Below are 26,112 nucleotides of genomic sequence, written 5' to 3' on the forward strand. Positions count from 1 at the left end.
TGAAATGGAAATTAGGCACAAGGACTTGATATCAAAAAAAAAAAGAAAAAAAACTTGTGAGATCTGGCACCAGGGCCAGCTGTACACTTTGTGGAACCCAGTAGAATATGAAAATATAGGGTCCTTTTACAAGTAATATTAAGAAGTTCATGACAACACAACAGCATTAAATCAAGTTCAGGTCTTTCTGAGCTCAAGGCTCTGTACCCTGCCCAGGTCACATGTCCAGTCGGGGACATTCAAGGATTCAGGCTGGGACACTACCAGATCTCATCAACACAGTGGCAGAAATTATCTGGGGAGAATTAATCTTCAAGGAATGGATTTTGATAAACTCTGACTCCTGCCACCAATGACAAGCTTAGTCTCTCTTTCTGTTCCCCCAGTAGTTGGGTTCCTATTGCTTTTACTGTTTAGTACTCATCATATTGTATTACTGTTCACACGTATGCACATGCATCTTATTCTCTGGGCTCTGAGTTACTCAGAGCTGCCACCATGTCCTATTCATCCCTGAGTGGCACTTGTTTAGTCATGTCCCATTCTTTCGTGATCCAGTGGACTGTAGCCCACCAGGCTCCTCTGTCCATGAGATTTCCCAGGCAAGAATACTGGAGTGGCTTGCCATTTCTTTCTCCAGGGCATCTTCCCAATCCAGGCAGATTCTTTACCACTGAGCCACCTGGGAAGCCCTAGCACCTAATCAATGTTTGTAGATAAGGGTCCTTAGTCTCCTTCTTCCCACCAGGACCTTGTTACATTTCCATCTGTACTTAGCCCACCCCAACTAAGTCACCAGTCCTTGCCTGGGATATTCCTTCTAAGGGAATATCTTGGATGTTCTGAAAGGAAAGAAGTCCCTGAAAGTAAGCAGTCCCTGGCTTGTCCAGAAAGTACTGGGCTAGAGTGCAAGGGTGGTCATAGTGAGACAGCACCATCAGTTTAAGAAATCCCTTTGCTTTTCTGACACATCACAATGACTTGTATTCTCAGTGACCTTTATTCTTATCCTCTTTATGCCAAGCCCTGAATAAACTTTAGAGTCATGCTGACCCCACTTACGTGAAAAGTTTTGTTCTGCTCTTTGGGGCTTATATGTAGTCAGTACTCATCAGAATGGCCCTGTTAGTGTTTATGACTGAAGCTCTTCTTGATTGATCATTGCTTGTGCCTATTGGTTATTAAATGTTTTGAATATCATACATGCTGGCTCAAAACACCCTCTCATACCATATAGCTCAGTGAGAATAACAGAGTAATGAAAGAATAGAAGAAAAGGGAGAAAATAACACCTTATAATTATATTGCCATTCATTTTACAAGCTATGTATTAAATCAGTTTATCTTCATAAGGTAATGGAGGAGAAGAGAACAAAATAAACTTTTTGGTTTTTTTTCTATGTTAGATTTTCATCCTTCGGTTTTATAGTGAATACTACAATCCCAAAATTATTCCTGGATCCCTAGAATGAATCAAGTCCCTTTCCTATTCTCTCTCAAAGTGCCATAACACTTATCTTATCTGTAGTTACCTTATCAAACTTGTTCTCTTCATTTAAGTTCCAGGGAACAGGAACTATGTCTATTTTTACTCACCATTGTACCCCAGTCTCCTTACATCATGCTTTAAAGAGTAGAGGCTCAACAAGTATTTGTATTATTTTCAAATTAATAAATACTCACTATGAGATCTAGAACAAAGATGTCCTTGAATAAATATGTCCATTCATTCACAAAAGTATGAATGAATAAACGAACTTTGCTTACTTCAGAAGTTGCTCCAAAAGAGCCTAGACAACACATAACTGAATTTAATTTATTAAATCATCCCACAAATATTTGCTAAGCACTTTCTATGTGTCAGGTACTCATCTACAGACTAGGGTTATAACAGTGAGCAAAAAGAGCCCTCAAAATCACTAACTTGGGGAATATTTACTCCAGAACCTCTAAAGCACTCTCTGCCTATATCTTCTAGGAATAGAGGCATAAATGTAACTCCTTTTTTTGCAAAGACCATGGCAGCCATCATAAGCTCTCATTCCCAACTCTTTTACCACTTGGCAATATGACCTTGGGAAAGAAAATATTTAATATCTCAGACCTCAGAGGTTTAAATGTGGAGATTTATGGCCTTAATCTCTCAAAGTCCATCTAACTCTTAGAATCGAGGTGTCTAGATAAATATGTTTTAATGAAATGGATTGCTTAAAAATTCACTGGGAAAATTAGGTTTTGAATGAGAATCTTTTAGAAAATTTAGCCATCATAGCATGTTAAATATGTTTAAAGTAAAATCAAAAAAAAGATGTCATCAAGAACCTGGATCAGCTGCTCCTCAGGGAGATTCAAGCCTGGAGAGAATAGAGAATTCTAAAAGGAACAACAGTCAAATGGTTATGGTTTTTTCAAATGTTTATGGTTTTCTATTTATGTTCTCAGGTCTGGAAGCATCTGGAAGCGACACAGACATCACAGTGAATGGGATTCTGGGGGAGTCAGCTACTTTTCCCTTAAATATCCAACCATCACAGAAAGTTGCCAGCATTTCTTGGCATTCCAAAACATCTGTTGCTTTCGTAATACCAGGAAACTTCGGAGCAGAACCCACAGTTACCATAACCCACCAAAATTACCGTGAACGAATAAGTGTCTCAGGTCAGAACTATAACCTGGAGCTCAGAAATCTGAGGATTGAAGACTCAGGGGTCTACAAAGCTGACATAAATGTAGAGACCTCTAAAACGACCACCACCAGGTCCTACAACCTTCAAGTCTATCGTAAGTTGTGGAAAGAGAGAAGGCTTGTTTTTTTATTTTAACTTTGCAATTTGCTATGTAAAAACACCTTTATTTCTGACAGTAGGGTTCCCTAAATCTTTTCATACTTATAAGTAATTACATAAATGTATTGATGCTTGTGGGGAGGGTATGGCTTTGCTTGCATTTAGCAATGTACTCTTCCTGTGTACCTTGTTTTCTTTTCTATAAAATGCAAATAATCATACTATTTACTTCCCATAGTTATTGTGAGGCTCAAGTAAGATAGAGTATGCAAAGTACTTTTAAAAAACCCTTTTTATTTTGAAAGAATTATAGAGGCATAGAAAGGTGTAAAGAAATGTATATGTAGTGTCTGTGTACATTTCACCCATCTTTTCCTAATGGTAACAGCTTACATAACTAGAGTACAATGTCAAAGCCAGGAAATTGGCATTGGTTCAACCTATACAGCTTATTTAGATTTCAGCAGTTATATAGGCACTCATTTATGTGTATGTGTGAAGTTCTGTACGACTTATTTGCATTAATAGCTTCATGTAACCACTACCTAATCAACAAACAAGTGAACCAATGTCACAAGATTCCTTCATCCTTTACAGTCACTCATTACCACCCTCTTTCTCCTCCCAAACTCGTGGAAGACATTAATCCATTCTTCATATCTAGGATTATGCGACTTCACAAATGTTACATGGATAGAATCATGCAGCATGCATGCTTTTGAGATTGGCTTTTTTCATTCATCATAATTTCTTTGAGTCATCCTAATTACTGCAACTATCAATAGGTTATATATTTATTGCTGGATAGTATTTCATGGTATAGATGTGCTACTTTGTTTAACCATTCACCTACTGAGGGATATTTTAGTTGTTTCTAGTTTGGTGCTAACTCACTTCAGTCGTGTGCAACTGTTTGCAACCCCATGGGCTGTAGCCCACCAGACTTCTCTGTCTGTGGGATTCTCCAGGCAAGAATACAGGAATGGGTTGCTATTTTCTTCTCCAGAAAGCTTCCCAACCCAGGGATCAAATCTGCATCTCTTATGTGTCCTGCATTGGCATCACCTGAGAAGCTATTCTAGTTTGGGGGCAATTATAAATAAGTTGCTATGAATATTTGTGTACAAGTTTCTACACTAAATGACTTTCTGTTTCTTTAAGATAAATGCCTAAGAATTAAATCATATGGTAAATCCATTTTTCTTTTTTTAACTTTTTATTGTGATTAAATATACATAACATTTAACATGTTAATTATTTTTAAGTGTAACACTCAGTGGCATTACATACTTTCACATTGTTGTGCAATCATCAACACTCTTCAGAACTTTGTTTTCCCCTTTTATATAGATTCTATTTTTTAGAGCAGTTCAAGGTTCATGAAAAAATTAAGTAAAAGTACAGGAGTTCCCATATGCATCCTGCCGCCAACAACATACCTAGACTCCTACATTATCTATATCTCCCATTAGAGTGCTACATTCATTACAATTAATAATGTATATTGATACATCATTATCAACCAAAGTTCATAGTTTACATTAGGGTTTGCTCTTACTGTTGTACATTCTACGGGTAATGGTAAAAGTATAATGATATTTATCCACTGTTATAGTATCATTCAGAATAGTTTCACTGCCTTGAAAACCCTCCATGTTCTGTTTATTCACCCCTCCACACCACCCCTGGCAACCACTGATCTTTTTACTGTCCCCATTGTTGTTGTTTCATCACTAAGTCATATCTGACTTTTTGCCACTGCCATGGACTGCAGCATGCCAGGCTCCTCTGTCCTTCACTGTCTCCCAGAGTTTTCTCAGATTCTTGTCTATTGAGTTGGTGATGCTATCTAACCAGCTCATCCTCTGCCACCCTCTTCCCCTTTTGCTTCAATCTTTCCCTGCATCAGGGTTTTTTCAAAGAGGAAACTGTCTCCATGGTTTTGCCTTTTTCAGAATATCTAGTTGGAATCACATAGTATGTAACCCTTTCAGGTTGGGTTCTTCCACATTATAAAATACAATTAAGTTCTCTTCATACCTTTTCATGGCTTGATAATGCTCTCCAAAACTTTTGAGTCATTTTTAGTGTTAAAAGTATTGCCAAATCATTTTGCATTCCCATAAAAAATCTATGAACGATTTGGTGTCTCTAGCATTTAATGTTGTCAGTATATTTTATTTTGGCCATTCTGATAAGTGTGTAGTAATATTTCATTTTGGTTTTTAATCTTAATTTCACCAGTAGCTAATGAAAAATGCTTTTAAGAGGTAAAATATTAGTACGGTTATTATCACTAAAATTGAAGTCACTGGCAGGTGTGTGATGTGTTATGCAGTATTATTCAAGATATGGTCTGTATGTGGCAGCATCTTATTGGAAATGCAAACTCTCAGGCCCCAATCCTTACCTTTGGTGGTGAAGCCCAGGAATCTGCATTTTAACATTCTCTCTGGACTATTCCTATGTGTGCTGCAGTTAGAAGTGTTCATCTAGAACTGCCCTGTCCCGTATGGCAGTCAGTAGCTACATGTAGCTCTTAAGTATTTGAAACATATGACTACAAATCGAGATGTGCTGTAAATGTAAAAATACACACTAGATTTTGAAAGGTTGCTGCTATAAGCCGTGAACGATACTGGGATTCTTAGCCTCTGAAGGAGAAAAATTTGATTCAGGGCCAGTGATGAGGCTTGATCGCTCAGAGCTTTTTGTGTAATACAGCTTTATTAAAGTATAAAAGATATAGAGAAAGCTTCTGACATGGATATCAGAAGCGGACAGAAAGAGTGCCCCCTTGCTGGATTTTAGCAAGGAGTTTTATACCTATTGCTGCTGCTGCTAAGTTGCTTCAGCCATGTCCAACTCTGTGCGACCCCATAGACGGCAGCCCACCAGGCTGCCCCGTTCCTGGGATTCTCCAGGCAAGAAACTGGAGTGGGTTGCCATTTCCTTCTCCAATGCGTGAAAGTGAAATGTGAAAATGAAGTCGCTATTAGCAAGCTGCTAATTAGAGAAAGGAAATGCCTCAAAACTGAGAAAGTTGCACCAGGTACTTCACCCACAACATGCATTTTAAGATAGCATTGGCACAAGGTGAGTTATCCTGGGCCATAATAAAACAATTGACATGAATCTTGAGGAAAGGCAGATTTCCAAGCAAATACATAGTTTCATTAACATAGGTTAAGAGAACATCTCCATAAGAAAAACGCATTGACTAGCTCAAGGTTTGAGAAAAGTTCAGGCGAACCAGGTGTCGTCATGGCAACACAGAATTTTAAAAGAAACCTCCTTTTAATTTTGTACAGAGGAGGAAAAAAAAATCTGACACTTACAGTTTGTTTCTTCCTGCCGCTGAAAAGAGTGAAAAAAAAGCGTCTGACACTTGCAGTCTATTTCCTCCGCTTGGGGACCCCTAACCTTCCTGCCTGTTACCCTCTCGATTTCGAAGTCTTATCATCAAAAAAGAAACCCATAAAATATCTCATTAATTATTTCTATATTGGTTCCATGTTGGATATATTGAGTTAAATAAAATATATTATTACATCACCTGTTTATTTTCATCATTAGAAAACCTTAAATGACATAAGTGAGTAACATTTTTTCAGCACTAATTTCTAGCATAGAGAATATTTGAACCATGTCTCAAGGATTTTACCATCTCCATCTGCCCCACAGTAGAAAAACACAGAAATGTGGCTAATACAATTCAGGTATATAGTTAGTCCACTAAAATTCAAGCTACATAAAGGCAGAGACTTGTATATGATGTGTATCACTATATCCCCAGCTCCCATCTTGCTGGGCATACAGTAGGTGCTGCAGAAGTACCTGTTGAATGAAAGAATGAGTTAAGCATAGTAGTTCTGGGTCCTAATACAATGTCTGGCGATTGTAAGTGCTCAATTAATATAGCATAATTGAAAGAACCATACCCAAGTTGGACACTTCAGAAAATATCTGACTCATTCAAGACCTTTGCTTGTGAAAATAAAGAGGGCATTCAATTTTATGATATTTGTTTTCATCCCTTTATATGTTTAGTTTTACCCACTCAGTCTAGATGTTTTGCCATCTGTAGTTAAGGCAGACTGCTGTAAAATCTTAGAGAATTCCCATACAACAAAATCTGTGCTTTTGGAGTAGTGAGCTTAGAAGACAAAGAGAGAAAAACTGACATTTCCTGGACACTACTTGTCTGACATTCTACTAATTTTTAAAAATACATAAAGATTATACATATTTAGGCAACATATGCACAAAAGATAATACAGTGAAATACAACTCTCCCTTCTCAGGGGCAGTCACTGTTGCCAGGTTATTTTGCCTCTTCAATAGAAAATTAAAGTACATATAAGCATAAATAGAGTGATGGTAGATAGACAAATTGATGGATAGTAGAGTGGTCTATCTGTGTAATAACTCATTTAATCCTCTCAATCACCCTAGCTAGAGAAATTTGTTGTCCCAATGTTATAATTGAGGGAGCTGAAGCTCAGTACCACTGGATACCTTCTCCACAATTTCAAAGTTAGAGAACAGTGGAGCCTGGGTTCTGAAGCTGGTCTCCAATGGCCTCCCCACTCTTTGACTTGGAAAGATGAAGGCCTGTCAGCCATAACTCTGATCTTCACTGCCCATCAGATTTGTGTAGGATCTGTTGGGGGAGTGTGTAATTTCCTCAGTTCTGTCTCACTGCAGCAAAGGTTTGAAATGGCAGACCATGTTCAACATGGAAGCAGGCTAGAAAGACCAGAGAACTAAATGCAACCTGTGATTCTGAACTGGATTCTTTTGCTATAAAAGCCATTATTGGGGCAATTGACAAAACTTGAATAATAAAATGATTAGATAGAAGTAATATATTTGATTTACTTTTCTGATTTTGATCATCACATCGTGGCTATGCATGGAATGTCTTTGTAGGGAACAGACTCTAAAGTATTCAGGTAATGGGGCATTAGGTCAAAAACTTACAATTAAATCATTCAGGGAGAAAAAGTTTTGGTTTACTTTTTTTTAAATATAGTTCCAACTTTTCTGTAAATTTTTAATCATTTCAAAATAAAATTTGATAATTTTTATATAAAAAAAAAAAAAGAAATGGCAGACCAGTGTTACAGCTCAGTTACAGCTCAGTTTTATTTGGCAGTCAAAGGATAGTACATCCTCAATGTGTGAAGGTGGGCTAACCCAAAAGGAGAGAGGCTCAATCTTGGCTCTTCTTTTTAAATGTTTTTTTCTCCTCCCCCTGAGCCTGCTCTGTGTAGGCTAGCCAGGAATGCTGTTTGTTTCATCTGAGGTTCTCACTCCAATCCTCAGATTTTCTTTTGTTCCATTTTTGTGGGCTTTTCCATTTCTTTGTCTTTTAGCCACCACCATTTTGGACTCCTTTTCCCTATTCTAACTACCTAACATTCCCCCCTCAAGAGGTGGGAGGCCCAATTCTTCGTGAATAAGGGTGTTGAGGTCTCTCTGGCAACTTCCTGCTGAGCTGGGACAGCAAGAGGCATTGAGCCTCCTCCTCTTGCTTATCGCAATCCTCAGAGTACTTATAGCAGTGTCCATCTAAGGGTGAGTGATATTTCCCATGATTGGGTGTAGTTTTATATATCCTTGTTGAACTGGCACTGCATGTTGTAGCTTGTTGACCTGGGCAGAGATAAAATGGGTTAGACAATTGATAATACATGGAGCAATCATAAGCAGCATCAAATGGTGATAACAGGGATTAGTAGGGGCATTAGCCAATTCCAAATCCTCCCTCTCCAGGAGAAGGATCCCCAAGGAGAGATTGTAGCCACCCAGAGAACTCTCCATCTCATTCTTTGAGGCCCTGTAGGATCTGGAATGTTTTTCTTGAAGACTGTGAGACTTTCTTTAACTTGACTGAAGGTATTTACCCAGAAACAACACATTTCATTCAAGATGGCTCAAGTGCCTCCTTGTTCAGGGATCAGGAGATCTATCTCCTGTCTATTTTGGAGTATAAGCCCTGCCAAGCTGTGTTGGCTCTTAAGAGGTGTCCTGAGAAATCTTATCCCCAGGAACTTAAATTTGGGGTGTTCATTAGAATGGCACTCATTTGTAGTTCTGAATAAGTATCTGAGATCTCCCAGGGACTCACAGGTGTATTGATTGTCCTCTTCTGTTTTCTTTCATGGCTTGACTCATGAGTAGTGAATCCAGGAGTTGTGTCCTGGTACCTTGACTGCTATGGGGGTAGAAAGTATTACAGGGTAGGGGCCCTTCCATATGGGCTGGAGTTGAGCCTTTGGGGACCCATCTTTCCAGACATTAATTAGGACTTGAGTCCCTGAAGTTTATAGTGGTGGCTCTTTAGAATCTTTGGGGTCCTGGTTGACACCCCACAAGCATATATCTTGTTGGAATTGCCCAATGGCCATGGAGGGTCTGAGCCTCTGGATCTAGAAAGAGGTCACTGACATAAACAAAAGTTCTCACGCATAACATCTCATAAGGACTAAGACCAACCTGTTCCATAGGACCAATAGAGGTGCGGAGGAGAGCTATTGGTAAAGCCTCTTTCCATCCCAGGGAGAACTCCTGGGTTGTTATCTTTGTTATCACTGGTTTTAAGAATTTATTGACTCTTTCTACTTTTCCTGAAGACTGAGGCCTCCAGGCACAATGGAGATAATAAGTAATGCCCAATGCTTTAGAGACCCCTTGGGTGACCTTAGAAGTAAATGATGCCCCATTGTTACTTTGTGATGGCTTGGGCAGGCCAAATCTCAGAACAATTTCATGGAGCAGTTTTTTAACCATCTCCTTGGCCTTCTCAGTCTGGGTGGGAAAACCTTCAATCCATCCTGTGAATGTATCTATCATGGCTAGTAGGATATTTATACCCTTGAGAAACTGGCATCTGGGTGAAGTCCATCTACCAGTCCTCTCCTGGGTAGGTCCCACACCGTTGGACAGGCTGGGCCAGCTGGAGTCTTTGAGCTCCTTGGGGGTTGTTTAATTGGCAAATGGGACAACAGGAGGCCACTTGCCTTACAGTTGTTTGGAGGCCTGTTCCTCTGAAGGGCCTTTCTAGTAATCTTTGGAGAGCCTTCTCCCCTAAATGAGTGGTGGCATGTTAGGAGTTAACCAACTTCCATTGGAGGTTCCCAGGCAGAAAAAGGAGTCCCTCCTTTTGGAACCACCCCATATGATCTACTTGAAAGCCCTCGCTTTTAGCTTTAAGAGTCTCACCTTCAGTATATGAAGGAGTTTCTGGCAATCTAATCTAGAAATTAGCCTATGAAACTAAGGTGGCCACCCCTATTAGGTCATGGTTCTGTAACGCTGCTCTCTTAGCTGCCTGATCAGCTGCTTGGCTCCCTCAAGCCACTTCCGTGCTCCCTTTTTGGAGTCCTTTACAGTGGAGGACTGAAACCTCAGTGGGCAGATGGACTGCCTCCAAGAGTCTAAGAATTTGATCACCATATTTGATTGGGGACCCTCGGGTGGTCAAGTGGTCTCTTTCTTTCCAAATAGCAGCATGTGCATGTAGCACCAGAAAGGCATACTTGGAGTCAGTGTAAATGGCTATTCTTTTTCCTTTTTCAGCTCTAAATCTCAAGTCGGGGCTATAGGCTCAGCCAATTGGGCTGAAGTACCTGTTGGAAAAGGTTTAGCCTCTATGGTCTCAAAATTGGAAACTACTGCATATCCGGCTCTTCTTTTTCCATCCAAGACAAAGCTGCTTCCATCAGTGTACCAGATTTCCTCAGGATTGGTTAGAAGATCTTCTGACAATCCCTCTCAGGGTTTTGTCCAGTAATCCAAAGTTTCTAGGCAAGAGTGAAAGGGGAGAGAGCTCTTGGGGGTAGGCAGGAGGGTAGCTTGATTAAGAACCTCACAAGAGGATATAGTCAGGCCTGGATTTTCCATCAGCACTACTTAATATCTGAGGATCCTTTGATCAGACATCCATAAATGGCCTCTCCCATTCAGGGGTTGTTTCACTAAGTGGCTGGTAAAAGTAGTTAGTTTGCCCCCAAAAGAGAGTTTTAAAAAATCTTCTATCAGGACTGCAATAGCAGCAAGATTTCGAAGGCAGGGAGGCCAGCCTTGGGCAGTTGAGTCAAGCCTCTTGGATAAGTAAGCTACAGGCTGGGGCTCAGGTCCCAACCTTTGAGTTAACACTCCCAAGGCTAGTCCTTCGTTTTCATTGACATATAGATGGAATGCTTTTTCTAGGTCTGGCAATCTCAAGGATGTTCTTGAGTTAAGGCTTGTTTTAGTGTATCCTCTGCCTCCTTTTGAGGATTTCCCCACATCAATGGAATTAAATCATCCTGTCCCTTCAAGCTTTCATATAAGGACTGGGAAATTAGACCATAATTAGGTATCCAGATTCTACAATACCCGGTTAGCCCCAGGAAAGCTCAAATTGTTTTTGAGTCGTGGGGGAGGGCAACTGGAGGATTCCTTGTACTTGATCAGAGGACAGCCTCCTGGACTCGTGTGTAATCTGAACTCTCAGGTAGGTGACATTTGTCTCGACCATCTGTGCCTTAGCACAGGAGACTTTATATCCCCTCTCTGCCAAAAGTTTAGAATATGAATTGCATGTTGTTGGGCATTTTTCTCATCTGGAGAGCAGATAGTAGGTCATCCACATATTGTAATATTTTCCCAAAGGTCCCAGAATCAGATCTAGGAGTTCCCCGGCTCAGAGCCTGCCCAAACAGTTGAGGGCTATCTCTGAACCCCTGAGGTAATACTGTCCAAGTCATCTGTTCCTGGAGCCTCCCACTCGAAGGCAAAAAGATATTGGGATTCTTTAACCAGTGGTATGCAAAATAATGCATCCTTAAGATCCAGGACTGTAAACCACTTGGCACTGGGTGGGATTTCTCCCAAGATAACATAGGGATTGGGTACTGTGGGATGGAGGGGGACTACAGCTTCATTTATGATCCACAGATCTTGAACCATTCACCAGTTCCCATCCTTTTTCTTCACAGGGAGGATTGGGGTGTTACATGGTAAATTGGTGAGGACCAATGGCCCACAGGCAAGGAATTTTATTAGAGACTGTAGTCCTTCCCAAGCTTCTCTTCTGAGGGAGTATTATTTCCAGTTTGGAAGCCAAGTAGGATCTTAGAGGACAATGAGGACCAGTTCAGCTTGGTGGGCTTGCACAAGAGTCCCCTGGTCCCAAACCTGGGGGTTAATTTTGTCCTCCCATAGTTTTTGGTCCTCCCTATTGGAAGGGATATACTGGGTTCCTCAGTAGTAACCAGAAGCTGTAGAAAAGCTTCCCGTCACAAGGGTTGCCCTGTTTAGTGAGTTTATCTCTTCCCAATAAGGAAGTAGGACACTCAGGGACCACCAGAAACTGGTGGGAAAATATTTGTCCATCCCAGCAACAAAGAAGTGCTCAGGTGAATCTTTTTGTAATTGTTTTTCCTGTAGCACCCAAAATGGTACAGGTTTGGGAGGAGAAGCCTCCGGAATAGGAGGTCAGGACAGAGTAGTTAGCCCCTGTGTCAACCAAGAAATTCTCAGACCTATCTGCCACATCCAGTTGCACCCTTGGCTCCAGCACTGTGATGATTTTCTGTGACAGGCTGGCTGGCTGGAGTGGGCCACTTCAGTCCTATTGAACCATCATGAGGGAAGGCTTGGCACTTGACCTTGAGGCTCTTGGGTCCCAAGGGCAGAGTGCCACTCAGTGTCCCAATAGATGGCATTTGTAGCAAGCCATTTAGGAGACTTGTCATGGTTTGGACACTCTTGGGCCCAATGTCCCACCTGTCTACAGATTAGGCCTTTGCCTTGTGCCTTGTCCTTCAAGGACTCAGGGTTTGCCATAATGCTTCCCTGGAGGATGGCCAGCATCTGGGTACGCCTTGTCTCTTTTCTTTTCTCCCTTTCCTCAGCCTTGGCATCCCTCTCCTGTTCTCTGTTATAAAAGGTACTGGTGGCTGTCTGGACCATCCCATCTAAAGAAACAGAAGGGTCCTGCTGCTGTAGCAGTTGTAACTTTATCCTAATATCTGATGCACATTGGGACAGGAATTTGTCCTTTAAAATCACCTGTTTCTTGTAAGAGTCTAAGTCCAGATTGGTAAACTTTTGGAGGGCCTCTTTTCGCCTTTCCGAAAGGCAGTGGGGTTCTCATTGGACTCCTGAGTTATTGCTGAGACCCAGGCATAGTTGATTACTTTTTGCTGGGCTGCTTCTGGTCCTGCCTTCACACAGATCAGAAAGTGATCCCTTTCCCAGATGTGCTCAGGGTCATTATAATTTCAGTTAGGATCTGAGGAGGGGACTGCAGTTTCTCCCACTGGATATTTATTGCTTGACTTGTTGAAGCCCTGTAGCATACCCTCAGGCTTCCTTTATGACCCTAGCATACTCAGGGTCAGATAAAATTTGACTCAACATGACCATGATGTCCTTCCATGTCAAGTCAAAGGTCAAGGTAATGTGTTGGAATGTATCTATATATTTGCCTGGGCCATCTGGATAGCTTCCCAGGTCTTGTTTTATCTGTCTTAGTTCCAAGTGGGAGAAGAACTTATGGACCCAGGTTGGTCCAAATTCTCCTCCAGTTTCAACTAAGGGACATACTTGAGTTGGCTTTTGTGGAGGCAGTGCTCCCGGATATGGGGGCACATTTGGATACAAGGAAAGAGCACCAGGCAATCAGGAGCCATGGGAGGTGAGCCTTCACAGGAGGCTTCCTCCTCTTGGTTGTCTGATGCCTAACACCATTTGCCTCTCAGTTTTAGGGCATACAACAATCCCATACTTAAGACAGAGTTCCTTCATATTTCTTAGATGGAAGAAAATTTGGACATAGGGGATCTCTGTCTATTTCCCTTGTCTTTGGTAGAATAAGTCTAACTGCAGGATGGTGTTGTAGTTTAAACTCCCATCCTCAGGCCAGTGTTCCTTATTCCCCAGAGGATACTGTGGCCACGCAGTGGCACAAATGAATTTTAAGCAACTCTTTCTTAGAGAATCAAACAACTTTCAGTTATCAAGGATGCATCTCAAGGGCACCTGTCAGGAAGTTGATTGGTTATTTCCCATCTGAAAGACAGTGATGACAGGGAGGAAAAGAAAAAAGGAGAAGAAACTAATAGACCTTCTTCTATTTTTATGGGTAGACTTCCTTAGGGGTGAGTCTTTCTGAAGATTAGCCTACCCAGTACTGCTGCAACCTGAGAGCCAAGGGTCAAGGTGCTCAAACCCTAGGGAGTTTGAGGCTTGACAATCTCCTAGAGATCGAATCCCCAGGCAGGTTGAGGCATGACAACCTCCCAAAGACCAGATCCCTAGGCAGGTCAAAGCAGGTCAACCTCCTGGGACCCCAGGTTGGAGTTGGGCATCCCCAAGGTCTCCAGCGTAACTAGTGCTGGGTAGGATTAAAGGGCTGTAATGTTAACTCATTGCTGGTTTTTCCACCATGGATGGGAATAGATAACATGATGTAAAGCAACCCAAGCCTGTGCCCTGAGACTGGGAACCTGGTGAAACAGCCTTAAGCCTTATCCTCTCATTGCTCTAAGGGAATGTAAGTCACTTATTTCTTCCCCTAGTCTTCCATAAGAGTAGTTTAGGGTGTCTCCAATGGTAAACATTTCATTGTCATAGGCCCACTTTAGGTAATAACAGAAGTAATGGCAAAGGAGAGGGTTATCTGGTCCTGTTAGGGGCATTAAGAGTATTTCAATAATAAGCTGGGTGGAGCAATATTGCCTACAAGGGGGCAGGGTCCTGGTTGCAGGAGTTAGTAAGTGACTTAAGAACAAATTGATAAGAGGCAACAGACCACAAAAGTGGAGTGGAGGTTTGATCCGGGGTTATGTTTGTAACTTTAGGAGAAGGGTGGTAAGGGTTTGGGCCCAAACGGCTTGCAGGGTTCACTCCCAAAGTGGCAAACATTGTCCCTGGAAGCCCAATTGCTCTTGAAGGGGTGCGACCAACATGATGGACCTCTAGCAGACATTGTGGACCTGTCACCACCCTAGCAGGTTCACTGAGAGGCGCTGTTGATACACATGTTAGGAAACATGGAAGATGAAGGTCTGAATATCTAGACGAATTGGATATTATATAGCACTTCCCTCCCAAGGGCCAGCTATTTTCTGGTTGTCCCTCCAGAAGATTGTAGAGGCAACATTGTGGGCCTGTAAGGGGCTCAGGAAAAGAGCATGAAACAGGAGGGAAGGGGCCAGGGCACAACTTTTGAAAAATGACATAGCCGAAGGGCATAGGCATAACATAAATTGATTAAAATCAAATGGGTCCAAGATGGCAGACAAATCAAATTCAACTAGACCTTGATCCTCAATCTGCAAGCTAAATGACACACCCAGAGGCGCCATGACAGTTCCAAGGTACTATCAAAAGACCAAGGAGTGGGTGATTCCCCAGTTGTTGGAATGATCCTCCCACCCATTAGCATATGACATCACCCAGCTCACAAAAACTAACCACACATTTCGTGGCTGACACATTTACCCTCTGTGATGGCACACATTCTGTGGCCTGTGCTTCTCTCTGAATCCAAGCAAATCTACCTCTTACCTATCACTGTGTCTCTCACTGATTTTTTTTTTTTGCAATGAGACATCAAGAACCTGAGCTTCATTAGGTCCTGCCATGTGGGTTTGAGTCCCAATCTTAGGTAAACAGTTTCAAACACAACTTTTTGAGATGGAAAGATGATGATCTGCCCAATATTTTGTAAACAGTGTCACAGATGGAGACAGGAGCTGAAGAATGGGAGAAAAAGTAGTGGGAAAAGTGTGCCGAGGAACCCCCTTCATAGCCTGTCAGAAAAACTGCTAAATGCCTGACTTGTACCCATAGTTTTCACTGGCCTGATCCTTGGCACAAAGAAGATTAAGGACAGAATAACCCTCACCCACTTGGGCAACAGCTACTAAGGCATAGCAGATAGTGGAGCCTTCAGGACACCCTGGGAAGTAGCCCATGCCAGAGTCCCTCAACTGCACCCACTACTGCTCACCTGTTCACAGGGGGTTCAAGGAAACAAGAAACTAGAGATTGTAAAGGAATTAAGATTTGTTAGTCATATGTCCTTCCAGCCACTGGGGCGAGGACCTCTTACCTTAACTGGAGGTCTTCTGGAACCTGGGACTGAGCCGTGTGAACTTTCTGCTGAGTTTGTTTTCGCTGTCCCTGTTTTCAGCATGCTAGGCTTCTTGTTGCTTCCATTGGGCTGGGTTTCCTTGGCATTCAGCTTCCACCACGTGAGCTTTTGCCAAGTTGGGCTTCTGCTGTGCTTGATCTCTGCCTCATTGGGGCTGACCTGAGGTTGTTTCAGCCAGGCTACATCCAAGTTATGGCACCAGATATGGCGTCAGGGTAGTGTGTAATTTCCTCGATTCTGTCTCACTGCAGCAAAGATTTGAAATGGTGGACAAGTGTTATAGCTCAGTTACGGCTCAGTTTTATTTGGCAAACAAAAGATAGTACACCCTCGAGGTGTGAGGACAGGCTGACCCAAAAGGAGAGAGGCTCAATCTTGGCTCCTCTTTTTATATGTTTTGTCTCCTCCCCCTGAGCCTGCCCTATGTAAATTGGGCTAGCCCAGAAGGCTGTTTTTTTCACCTGAGGTTCTCAGTCTGGTCCTCAGATTTTCTTTTGTTCCATTTTTGTGGGCTTTTTCCTTTCTTTGTCTTTTAGCCACCACCATTTTGGACTTCTTTTTCCTATTCTAACTACCTAACAGTAACATCTCTTTGCCTGTTGAGAAAAATGAGATGGAATCCTATTTTCACCACTATCCACCACCTTAACATTCACACACACACACACACACACAAAATTGTTTCTAAAAACAAGTGAACAACAAGCCGAGACTTAAAACACTGTTGTTAATCAAGTTTCTGAGAAAACACACAGTTTGGTTCTTTTTTCACTATGCATATCTGTATCTACCACTGTTACAAGGTAGTAACAAGGTCTTTACTCCAAATATTTAGAAGCTTTTTTGCCAAGTCATCACTAATTCTGATCTGGAATGTTCCCCTCTAAGAGACTCTTCCTGGAAGAGAGCATGGCAACCCACTCCAGTATTCTTGCCTGGAGAGTCCCATGGACAGAGAAACCTGCTGGGCTACAGTCCACAGGGTCACAAAAAGTGCAAGCATGCACAAGAGACTTAGAACCAGAGTTTCTGATTAGGTTGGAATCAAAGCCTTTACAGCTCTTTCTTCCCATTTGGTACATCCTCACAGGTACAAACAAACGGTTTCTCTCTATACACTGCCAAATTTATCGCTTTTACAGACTCCACGTTAATTAGAAAGTTATGTGCCAGCTCCTTCCTCTATTCCCTCCCTCACATGGCAATAGTGGAGGGGCAAACCACATCACAGCAGATTTGCCAAGAATGAACTAAACTTATAAACTCTGAATATGGTCCTTTTCTTATCTCCTGGCAAAGGAGCTTTCCTGTACTTCTTCCAGTTCCAGATTTAGTTATTGCATCAACTTATATATAATTGGGTTTTTTTAATCCTTTACACCTAAAACTTTTATCATTTACCTTTTAATTGCTTTAGTAAAAACATTTTTTGAAATGAACTTTTAAAGAAGTTTGAACTTTTCATCATGGGCACTTTGAAACAAAATAAATGAAAAAAGAAAACACATATTCACCAGAAAACAGAGCTGAACAAAAATGTTTAAAGATTGTTTTATACAGTGGGGTGCTGATAAATTTTCAACTAGTTCTTAATGATGTGTGTGTCTGTATACACACACTATAAGCTGTATTGACATAAAGGAGATGTGGCACACAATTGTACAAGTGATAATGTACAATAGTCTTTATTGTAAATTCCATATAGCCAATTGTTCTCACAGAATGCTTTTACTGGTTTTCGCTGAGCATTTATATCCCTAGCCAACATATGGTTGCAACTGATGAATGAACCAACGTGAAAATGGATAAACACAATCAACATAAATATTGGTTGATATTTTAAGTTTACTAATAAGAAAAAGGTGATTCAGCAAAGACATATGTATTGGAACTTCATTTGTTCCTCAATGATATGAGCAACTTCTTTGCTGAACTGGATAATTGTTCTCAAATTCTGGAGGAATATTTCTGACCTTTTGTGTGCTATTCACAATGTAAAGTCTTCAATTTTGTTTGTTTGTTTAATCTGCTTTAGAACCCTTTCCTCCATTGCTTTCTTAAGTCTGGAGTGACAATCAGGAAAGCAATAAATCAAGCCCTAGTTTGTAGCATTTGCCAATTCCTTTGATGTAAATACTCCCACTATGGCTGATTTTAAGTCATGCAGAGTTGGGAAGACTTTTTACATCAATACAACAGATAAATATGATAGATATAAATAACTCCTAGAGCATAGATAAGAGTAAATTGGGACTTCTCTATTGGTCTAATGGTTAAGATTCCACACTTTTACCACAGGGGGCATGGGTTTGATCCCTGGCTGGGAAACTAAGATCCCTTATGTCACTGCCAAAAAAACAACTAAAAAAGTAAATTGTCCAAAAAAATTAGAAAGTGATAAGTTTTGAGGATTTATTAGCTTTGTTGTTAATAAAATGTATTTCACTGTAAGTTTTTAACAAACCTCATGAAAATGTCTGAAAATTTAATAGTTGACTCCCTCAGGCTGATATAGGTCATCTCCAGCTTACCACTGGCTCATGTGTTATCTCCTCACAGGTCGTCTTGGGAAGCCAAAAATTACTCAGAGTTTCATGACATCTGTGAACAGCACCTGTAACGTCACACTGACGTGCTCTGTGGATAAAGAAGAAAAGAATGTGACATACAACTGGAGTCCACGAGGGGAAGAGGGCAATGTCCTTCAAATCTTCTGGACCCCTGACAACCAAGAGGAGACTTACACGTGTACGGCATGGAACCCCGTCAGCAACAATTCTGACTCCATCTCTGCCCAGCAGCTCTGTGCAGGTAACCAAGCATCTCTGTCCATCTCTCCTGGAGTCTCAAAATTCACTCTGACCTGCTGCAAGGCCTGAATCTGGCCCCAGTTCTCCAGAGGAAGGTGCCTTTGTTATGCCATGGCTGGACCCAAGGTGCTTCTCCTCCCAGTAAGCCCCAGAAAAGAGTCCAAAGCCTTTTGGGAGATGCCAGGCATTTCAGGGTATTCTGAGGCAGTTCCCACTCAGCTGCCTGCTTCAGTTTCTGATCTTGACCTTTAATAGCGGGAAGTACAGTTTTCCTTGTAGATTTGGCACTCCCCTGGAGGGCACCTAGTATGGATAGTGCTCTTGAATGTGGACAAACTTGCCTAACCTCTCTAGCCCATCTCCTGAGAGTTAAGTCTCGTTGCATCTTCTGTTTTCAGATGTCACAATGAGCCCCCACACTCGTCACACTGGATTGATGAGTGGGCTGGCTGTGCTTTCTCTGCTTATAATCATTCTGCCCCCAGTGGTTTTGTTCCTTTTGTGCAAGAGAAGAGAAGGTAGGATTTTCTCACAAGGTAAAATGTATAAATGTACCTTCGTTTTTCCTGGGACTGAAGTCAGTTATCCAAGGTGGGGTGGAAATGTCCTTTGTTCCAGGGAATTAGTCTTTCTAGAATCCTCAGTGTCCCATCTTACCATCTCCTAGAAAGACGGCCCCGATTACTGTATTACATTACCCTGAATGGTCTTCCAAACATGTTTCTGGGATCAGCAGGATGCCATAGGTCCAGAACTTGAGTCCAAGTTTAAGTGAGTAAGTAACTGTTAATCACTTAGTCGTGTCTGACTCTGTGCAGTCCCATGGACTGTAGCCTGCTCCTCTGTCCATGAAATTCTCCAGGCAAGAATACTGGCGTGGGTTGCCATTTCCTTCTCCAGGTCTCCTGTAGGGGAAATTAGAATTGGACACCTCAAGTCAAAAAGAGCCCCTGGGTTCAAGTTTAGCACTGCCATTAACAAACTGTGCTCCATGGGGCACATGTATTTACCTCTCTGCCTCAGTGTTCTCACACGTGAAATAAGATTTGGACTAAGTCTCCAAGGTCACTTCCAAGTCCACCAAAACTGTGACTTTTGAAATGTCATTGAGGGACAAGCACTAGTTGTCACTAGATCCCTTTGGGTCCCTCTGGATCATTCTGTAATTGTAACCATTCTAAACTCAGAAAACCTGATCTTGGGCCCTAGGGGGCTTCACCCTCCTGTTCCTCTGTGTCCACTCAAAATCTTCCTTTCCCACCCATCATAATAGCAACCCTGGATGTAGAGAGGCTCTCCCTTTGATTCCATGTTGCTGACTCTCTTTTCGGTCTGATTCCTCAGGTTCCTTCTTGAAGAAATTCAGTAAGAACCCTGGTAAGTTCTCAACCACTAGTTTCCCTGGATGACAATTGCAAGAGATGAGTTCACAGCAGAGTGACGAAGCCTAAGCTTGTACTTTGCAGACAGTCTGGGGTGAAGGTCCAAGCTTGACCATTTATCTGCTACCAATTATTTTATCACTGTCTTGGTTTTCCCAGTTGTAAAATACACATAAAACCAGGATGTGCAACATATACTTACTAAACAGATTTAATGAATTACACATATAAAATACTTGGCCCAGTGCCTGGTACATTGTGAGTACTCAGTGTTAGATACTATCCTTTCAGTTGATACACCTGGGCTTGACACAGAAGGAGGCATTCTGGGGGAAGAGAGTTTGTAATGTGAACTGTAACTCAAATAGTCTCTTGATGGGGAGAAGTCACACAACCTCCTCAGGCCATAGGTGATCATCAGGGCTCCTAAGAGAGGCATTTGTCCTCAATCCCTCACAGCCTCGTTGCAGGGAAGAAGGCATATTTTTTCATCTGCAAATGAAATAAGAGAGAGCGCTGAATCTGGTTCACTCACCAAGTCTGAGGCAGGGACTGGGACAGAACTAAACTCTGAAACACTAGATCCCTGTAATAATAGCACTCAGCCCAGACCTGTTGTCTGCAGATATGTTGGTGCTTTGGAATGTGAAGGCCCTGAATTCTGGCTATCTGTTTTCAACTTGACCCTAAAATGTTCTGCATTAGGAGCAAAGAAAAGCAGTACAATGAGAGAAATGCCTCTATTAGTCCATGAATTCTTAAAACGTTAGTCGCTCAGTTGTGTTCGACTTTTTTCGATCCTGTGGCCTGCAGCCAGCAGGTTCTTCTGTCCATGGAATTCTTCAGGCTAGAATACTGGAGTGGGTAACCATTCCCTTCTCCAGGGGATCTTCCCAAACCAGAGACTGAACCCTGGTCTCCCCTTGTATCTCAGCTGGTAAAGAATCCACCTGAAATACAGGAGATTCCAGTTGTATTCCAGGGTTGGGAAAATCCCCTGGAGAAGGGATAAGCTACCCACTCCAGTATTCTTGGACTTCCCTGGTGGCTCAGATGGTAAAGAATCTGCTTGCAATGTGGGAGACTTGGGTTCAATCCCTGGGTTGGGAAGATCCCTTGGACAAGGGCATGGCAACCCACTCTGGTATTCTTGCCTGGAGAATTCCAAGGACACAGGAGCCTGGCAGGCTACAGTTCATGGGGTCACAAAGAGTCAGACACGACTAAGCCCAACACAGTTCCCACATTGCAGGCAGATTCTTTATCATCTGAGTCACTAGGTGAACCCTGAATTCTTAAAAGTAAGAATTCTTAAATTCCTCACACAGAGCTTGGCAGGTAGAGAGTTTAACAAATGTTTGACTCTGAATCAATCAGTCAAGTAACAAATGTGTGTGGAGTACCTCCTACATGTCTAACATTGAGGTGGTAAAAGAAAGATATGTACCAGAAGAAACCAACACAGTGTGCAACTAGAGAGAATCAATCTAGTTGAAAAACTAAGACCCTCACTTGAAAAGATTCTAGCCATATAAGGCAGTCAATGCTAAATGCTGGAGACACTAAGAAAGACCCTGGGTGGAAAAGCTAACTTCAGTGCCCACACAGAGATGGGGGAGAATCTCTTTATCTTAATGTGGACTGAAAATAATTCCCACTGAGCTCTGGGTGAGACCTGAGCCAAGTGTCTCCTGTACCACAAGGCATCCCTAAGAAAGAGGCAAGCAAGGATTCAAACATCCATCTCAAGAGGACAGGAGTCATTTAACCTCTTGGGGTTTCATTTCTTCATTTGGAAAAAAGAGAACATTAGAGTAAATCATCTCGAAAAATTCATCCACATTTTCATGTACTGTGGTTCTATGCTTGTTTATGACTCAGATGCTTCCTCAAAGAAAACAATATACACATACATCACAGTTTCAAGAAACACCCAGCCAGCAGAGTCCAGGATCTATGATGAGATCCCCCCATGCAAGGTAAGGTGGTGCTACTCACAGGTCTCCACCACCATGCCCAGGACCGGGAATCACGGGCAGCAGCCACAACCAAGAGGCTGGGGGTGCGGGATCCGACCAAGAAATACCATGTCAGGGAAATGGTCCTTTGAGTCTTTCCATGGGGACAAGAAAGTGGCCAAGTGTCGCCCCCTGGCAGCCTCCTGGACTTGAGACCTCATGCCTGGCTTCAGGTTAGATGTCAGGACTAAGAGTTAAGCACTTTCTATAGGGGACTCATACCAGGGGAGCCTCTGATATGAGGTGAGAGCTTTTATGTGGCCACTGACCGGTAAACAAGTTGCTAAGGGGATTTCAAGGGCACAAAACTGAGAGAGCTCCACTTGAACTCGACTTCTTGGTCTGGCTGCAGCAGCAGCTTATTTCTCCACGGGCTGATTCACTCTGTCCCACAGCCTGCCCTCCCACCTTCCTTTTACCTGCCTGCCCATCCCTCACCTCCACCCGGAACCAGGCTTCCTCATGGTATCACCTTCCTCTGTGCTTCTACCAGCCAGCTCTCCTGAAGTCTTCAAGGAGGGAAAGGGAAATTGAGGTCTGCCTGGTCAATCCAGCCCTGCACTTGGACCAATAGTTCAGCTGGGTTTTGTAGAGCCCATGGAAAGCTAAAATTCTGACTAAGCAAGACTCAGTCTGAACCACCAGACTGTTCTTCTTGGCTTCTGAGGTTCTTGTCCAGTTGCTACCTATACCCACCCCAACTTGACCCTGATCCTCTCCACAGCTGGATGGAACCAAAGGTAAAGCTGGGAGAGGAGACCACTTAGCAAAAGTGGGACCAGGGAGGGCTGATGGGCAGAGGCAGTAGCAAGAGATTTGCCTGGGCTCCCTCACTCAGGGCAAGATGCATGTTTTACAGGTGCTCCCCACCAAGGAGGAGCCAGTGAACACAATTTACTCCCTAATGCAATACTCTGATAAGGTAAAGTCTTTCTGATTTTTATCACTGTTGTCCTGTCTGTTCCAACTTTTCTTTGGCATCTTATCTAACCAAACAGGAATAAACTGGTTCCCTTGGGACTCTGTGTTTCCTAGGATTAATTGCTGAGAGCCTTGGTCTCCTTCCACACATGCACACAGCTCTGCTTCCCAAGTCCAAGGCCATTTACAAGCTGGCTTCCTTGATTGCTTTTCCCAGCCTTTCTATGAAGGAGCACCTAGGTCTCTGAACTGCAGTGTGGAAACTCCAGTCTCTAATAACATCCAGGGCCATTGCTAGCTCACAGTGTATAAACTAGAAAGCAGGTCTGCCACGCCCCAGGCAGACACAGGGCGACACCAGATGCACAGATGGGCAAGTAGAACACAGGTTGAATCCCAGTTCCCACTGGTCCCCTCAGCAGACCTTCACCGTGCGCCACTGGTACAAGCATTTGTAGTGCTCTAGTGGCACTCATGTTCCCTGTGCCCCAGCATCCTCCTTTCAAATATGCAAAGAGGGAAGGTAAGTCCTGACCTTTGACAGGACTTTCAGTTTGGGGAACCTGGTTTGGTGTTGTTACTATCTGAAAATCCCTGTTTCCACCACAGTCAGGACAGCTTTAGGGTCTCTGGGTGAATCAAATATTTTGGAAGTGTTTCTGTCTAATAGCTGAGCTAGTAGGCAGGAAGATAACCATGAAAGATAAATTTGAACCCAGCTAAAAAAAAAAAAAAAAAAATTTGAACCCAGCTGTCTGGGGGAAAGGGATGATAATGATAACAAGTGAAGAGTGGGAGGAAATATCGGGATGTCAAAATGGAATGCAAATGAATTCATGAATAAGAATTAAAAGCTGGTTCTATGAGTCATCTGTAAGCTGGACAAGTAAGAAGGTCGTAAGGGAACTCAATGCACAGGTCAGTTTGAACGTCAAGATAAACCAAGTGCCCTGGAGAATAAGACAGAAGGACTTTGACTTCCTCAAGGACCAAAGATGGAAGGAGAGAGAAGAAAAGGAAGAAAATGAGTGAGGAAAGAGGAGGAGGAGGAAAGGGGAAGGAGAAGCAGGTGAGAAGCAGGGCTCCAGCATATCTGCACCAGGATTAGAAGGAGAGTGGAAGATACACTGGGACGCAGTAGGTTTGAGGGATTAATCAGGGACTCCTGGATTGAGACATCTCATAGTAAACTCTCTAGACAAGTTGGTTGGCAATTACTAGTTTGGTTAGTATGTACTTTAAAACCTAGGACTCCATGAGCCAGTGTAAGAGTTGTCTGCAGTATTCTACGTAACTACAGCATATGACACCAGTGAAAGTGACTCACCACTACATATAAGCCAAGGTGAAGTTAATGGGGTAAAGAAGAAATGAAGGCTTGACTAGGAACAAGGAAGGCAGGTCACACGAGCCTGAATGTCGCTTCAAGCCTATAATCAAAATCAATGCAGATACCCACATTCCCATCTGCTGTTTTTTCTAAGTTAAGAGGGCTTCCTAATGGAGTGACTGGAACAGAGGTGAGGGACTCAGCAAAGGGCAAGATCCCGCTACCCCAGATTACCCCAGAACCAGGGAAATCTAAGGTGTCTCTCCAAAGGCTCCCTGTGGGACTGGAATTTCCAAGCAGTGCCTTTAAGTCAGCATTTCCCCCTTCTCCCTTTTGTACAGATGGAGAAAACCAGCACTAAGGACAGCAAACCTCTCGGGACTTCAAGCTATGAAATTGTGATCTAGGCTCCCAGATGGAATTCTCCCCATGGAAACTGAGCTGCAACCACACATACTGGCAGATGATCCAGACCTAGACTTGCTCTGCCCAGATCTTACCCAGAGATTACAGATCACCAGATTCCAACATCTAAGCAAAGAAGGAGACACTCTGTTGCTGGGCGTAACTTGTACTGAAATAGACAAATGGATCATGCCCTTTCTAAGATGGCTCACTTCCTAACAAATAACAAGGCAGATCCCTTGGAACAGTGCTTCCCATCCTTCTTCACACTGTAGCACATGGAGAAAATAATTTTTATGATACAATGGAATAAGCAATCAAGAATGCTCATGGCTGGAGGCTGTATATGACTGGAGGGGATGACTCTTCCCAGTAACCCCATATGGGGAGGATCAATATTTACACACCTGTAACCTGCCATGACACACCACTTAAGAGCCTCTGTTCACACTCAATGTATGGGAGAAGCCCTGGTGCATGGCCTCACCCAGTCCCCCTGCACCTTGGGCAGGTAAGCCTCTCACTCAAGTGCATGGCTTGATGTATAGAGTGTGGACTGCATTTCAGGCTGTCTGTCCCTTTGCCTGGGAATGCTTGTCCAGGGTGTACCTGGCTGGACCAGCCCAACCCTATATCACTCTGTGGCATGGAAAGATGTCAGAGATGTTGGTCTCAGCTGTGCAGACACACTCTTCCAATGGAGTGTTGGAACACGTTCTTTCTGTAGGGACTAGACTTCTGGGGCATTTTTCTTCTGACTCCACTTCAGAAACCTCATAATATTTTTTTTCTGTCTAAGTTTTTCTTCTGTATCCCTGTGTAATGGTTCATTTTGTGTGTCAACTTGATTAAACATTATTCAGGGTGTGAGTGTGAAGGATCAGATAGGCATTTGAACTGATAGACCTTGTAAAGCAGATTAATCCTGCCCTCCATGTGGGTGGGCATCACCAAATCAATTGAAAATCTGAATAGAAAAAAAGGCAGAGTAAGAGAGAATCTATTCTCTCTCACTGCCTGACTGTCTTTGAGTTGAGACATTAGTCTTCTGCCTTGCATTTGGACTGGAACTTCCACCATCAGCTTTCCTGGTTCTCAGGCCTTTCTACTCAGACCTCTTCAGCTTGCTTGCAGATCTCAGAATTTCTCAGTCGCCGTAATCACATGAGTCAATTCCTTTATAGCTATTTCCTATAGTTCTGTTTCTCTACAAAACCAACCACCACACACTCCAAACTGCCTCATCATGAAAAAGAAGGCATCTCCAATAAAACCATTCTCCAAAAGGAACTCAGTTCAGTTCAGTC

The 26,112-nt window shown here is 42.7% G+C and overlaps 1 protein-coding gene across 4 annotated transcripts in view; it reads left to right on the forward strand.

Annotated features, from left to right (window-relative positions):
• The window catches only part of CD84 (CD84 molecule), a 38,784-nt gene extending 13,114 nt beyond the window's left edge, over positions 1 to 25,670 (forward strand). Inside the window, exons 2-8 of one of the 4 annotated variants that reach the window (XM_043877989.1) lie at positions 2,443 to 2,781; positions 18,499 to 18,750; positions 19,148 to 19,267; positions 20,094 to 20,126; positions 22,013 to 22,110; positions 23,009 to 23,071; positions 24,742 to 25,670. In XM_043877989.1, coding sequence (XP_043733924.1) covers positions 2,443 to 2,781; positions 18,499 to 18,750; positions 19,148 to 19,267; positions 20,094 to 20,126; positions 22,013 to 22,110; positions 23,009 to 23,071; positions 24,742 to 24,807 — 971 coding nt within the window. In that variant the 3' untranslated portion in view covers positions 24,808 to 25,670. The remainder of the gene's footprint in view (positions 1 to 2,442; positions 2,782 to 18,498; positions 18,751 to 19,147; positions 19,268 to 20,093; positions 20,127 to 22,012; positions 22,111 to 23,008; positions 23,072 to 24,741) is intronic. The other 3 variants (XM_043877990.1, XM_043877991.1, XM_043877992.1) reach the window with 3 other exon arrangements.
• Positions 25,671 to 26,112: the final 442 nt, after the last annotated feature.

The sequence above is a fragment of the Cervus elaphus genome, chromosome 20 (assembly GCF_910594005.1).
Source record: "Cervus elaphus chromosome 20, mCerEla1.1, whole genome shotgun sequence".
NCBI classification, from domain to species: Eukaryota; Metazoa; Chordata; class Mammalia; order Artiodactyla; family Cervidae; genus Cervus; species Cervus elaphus.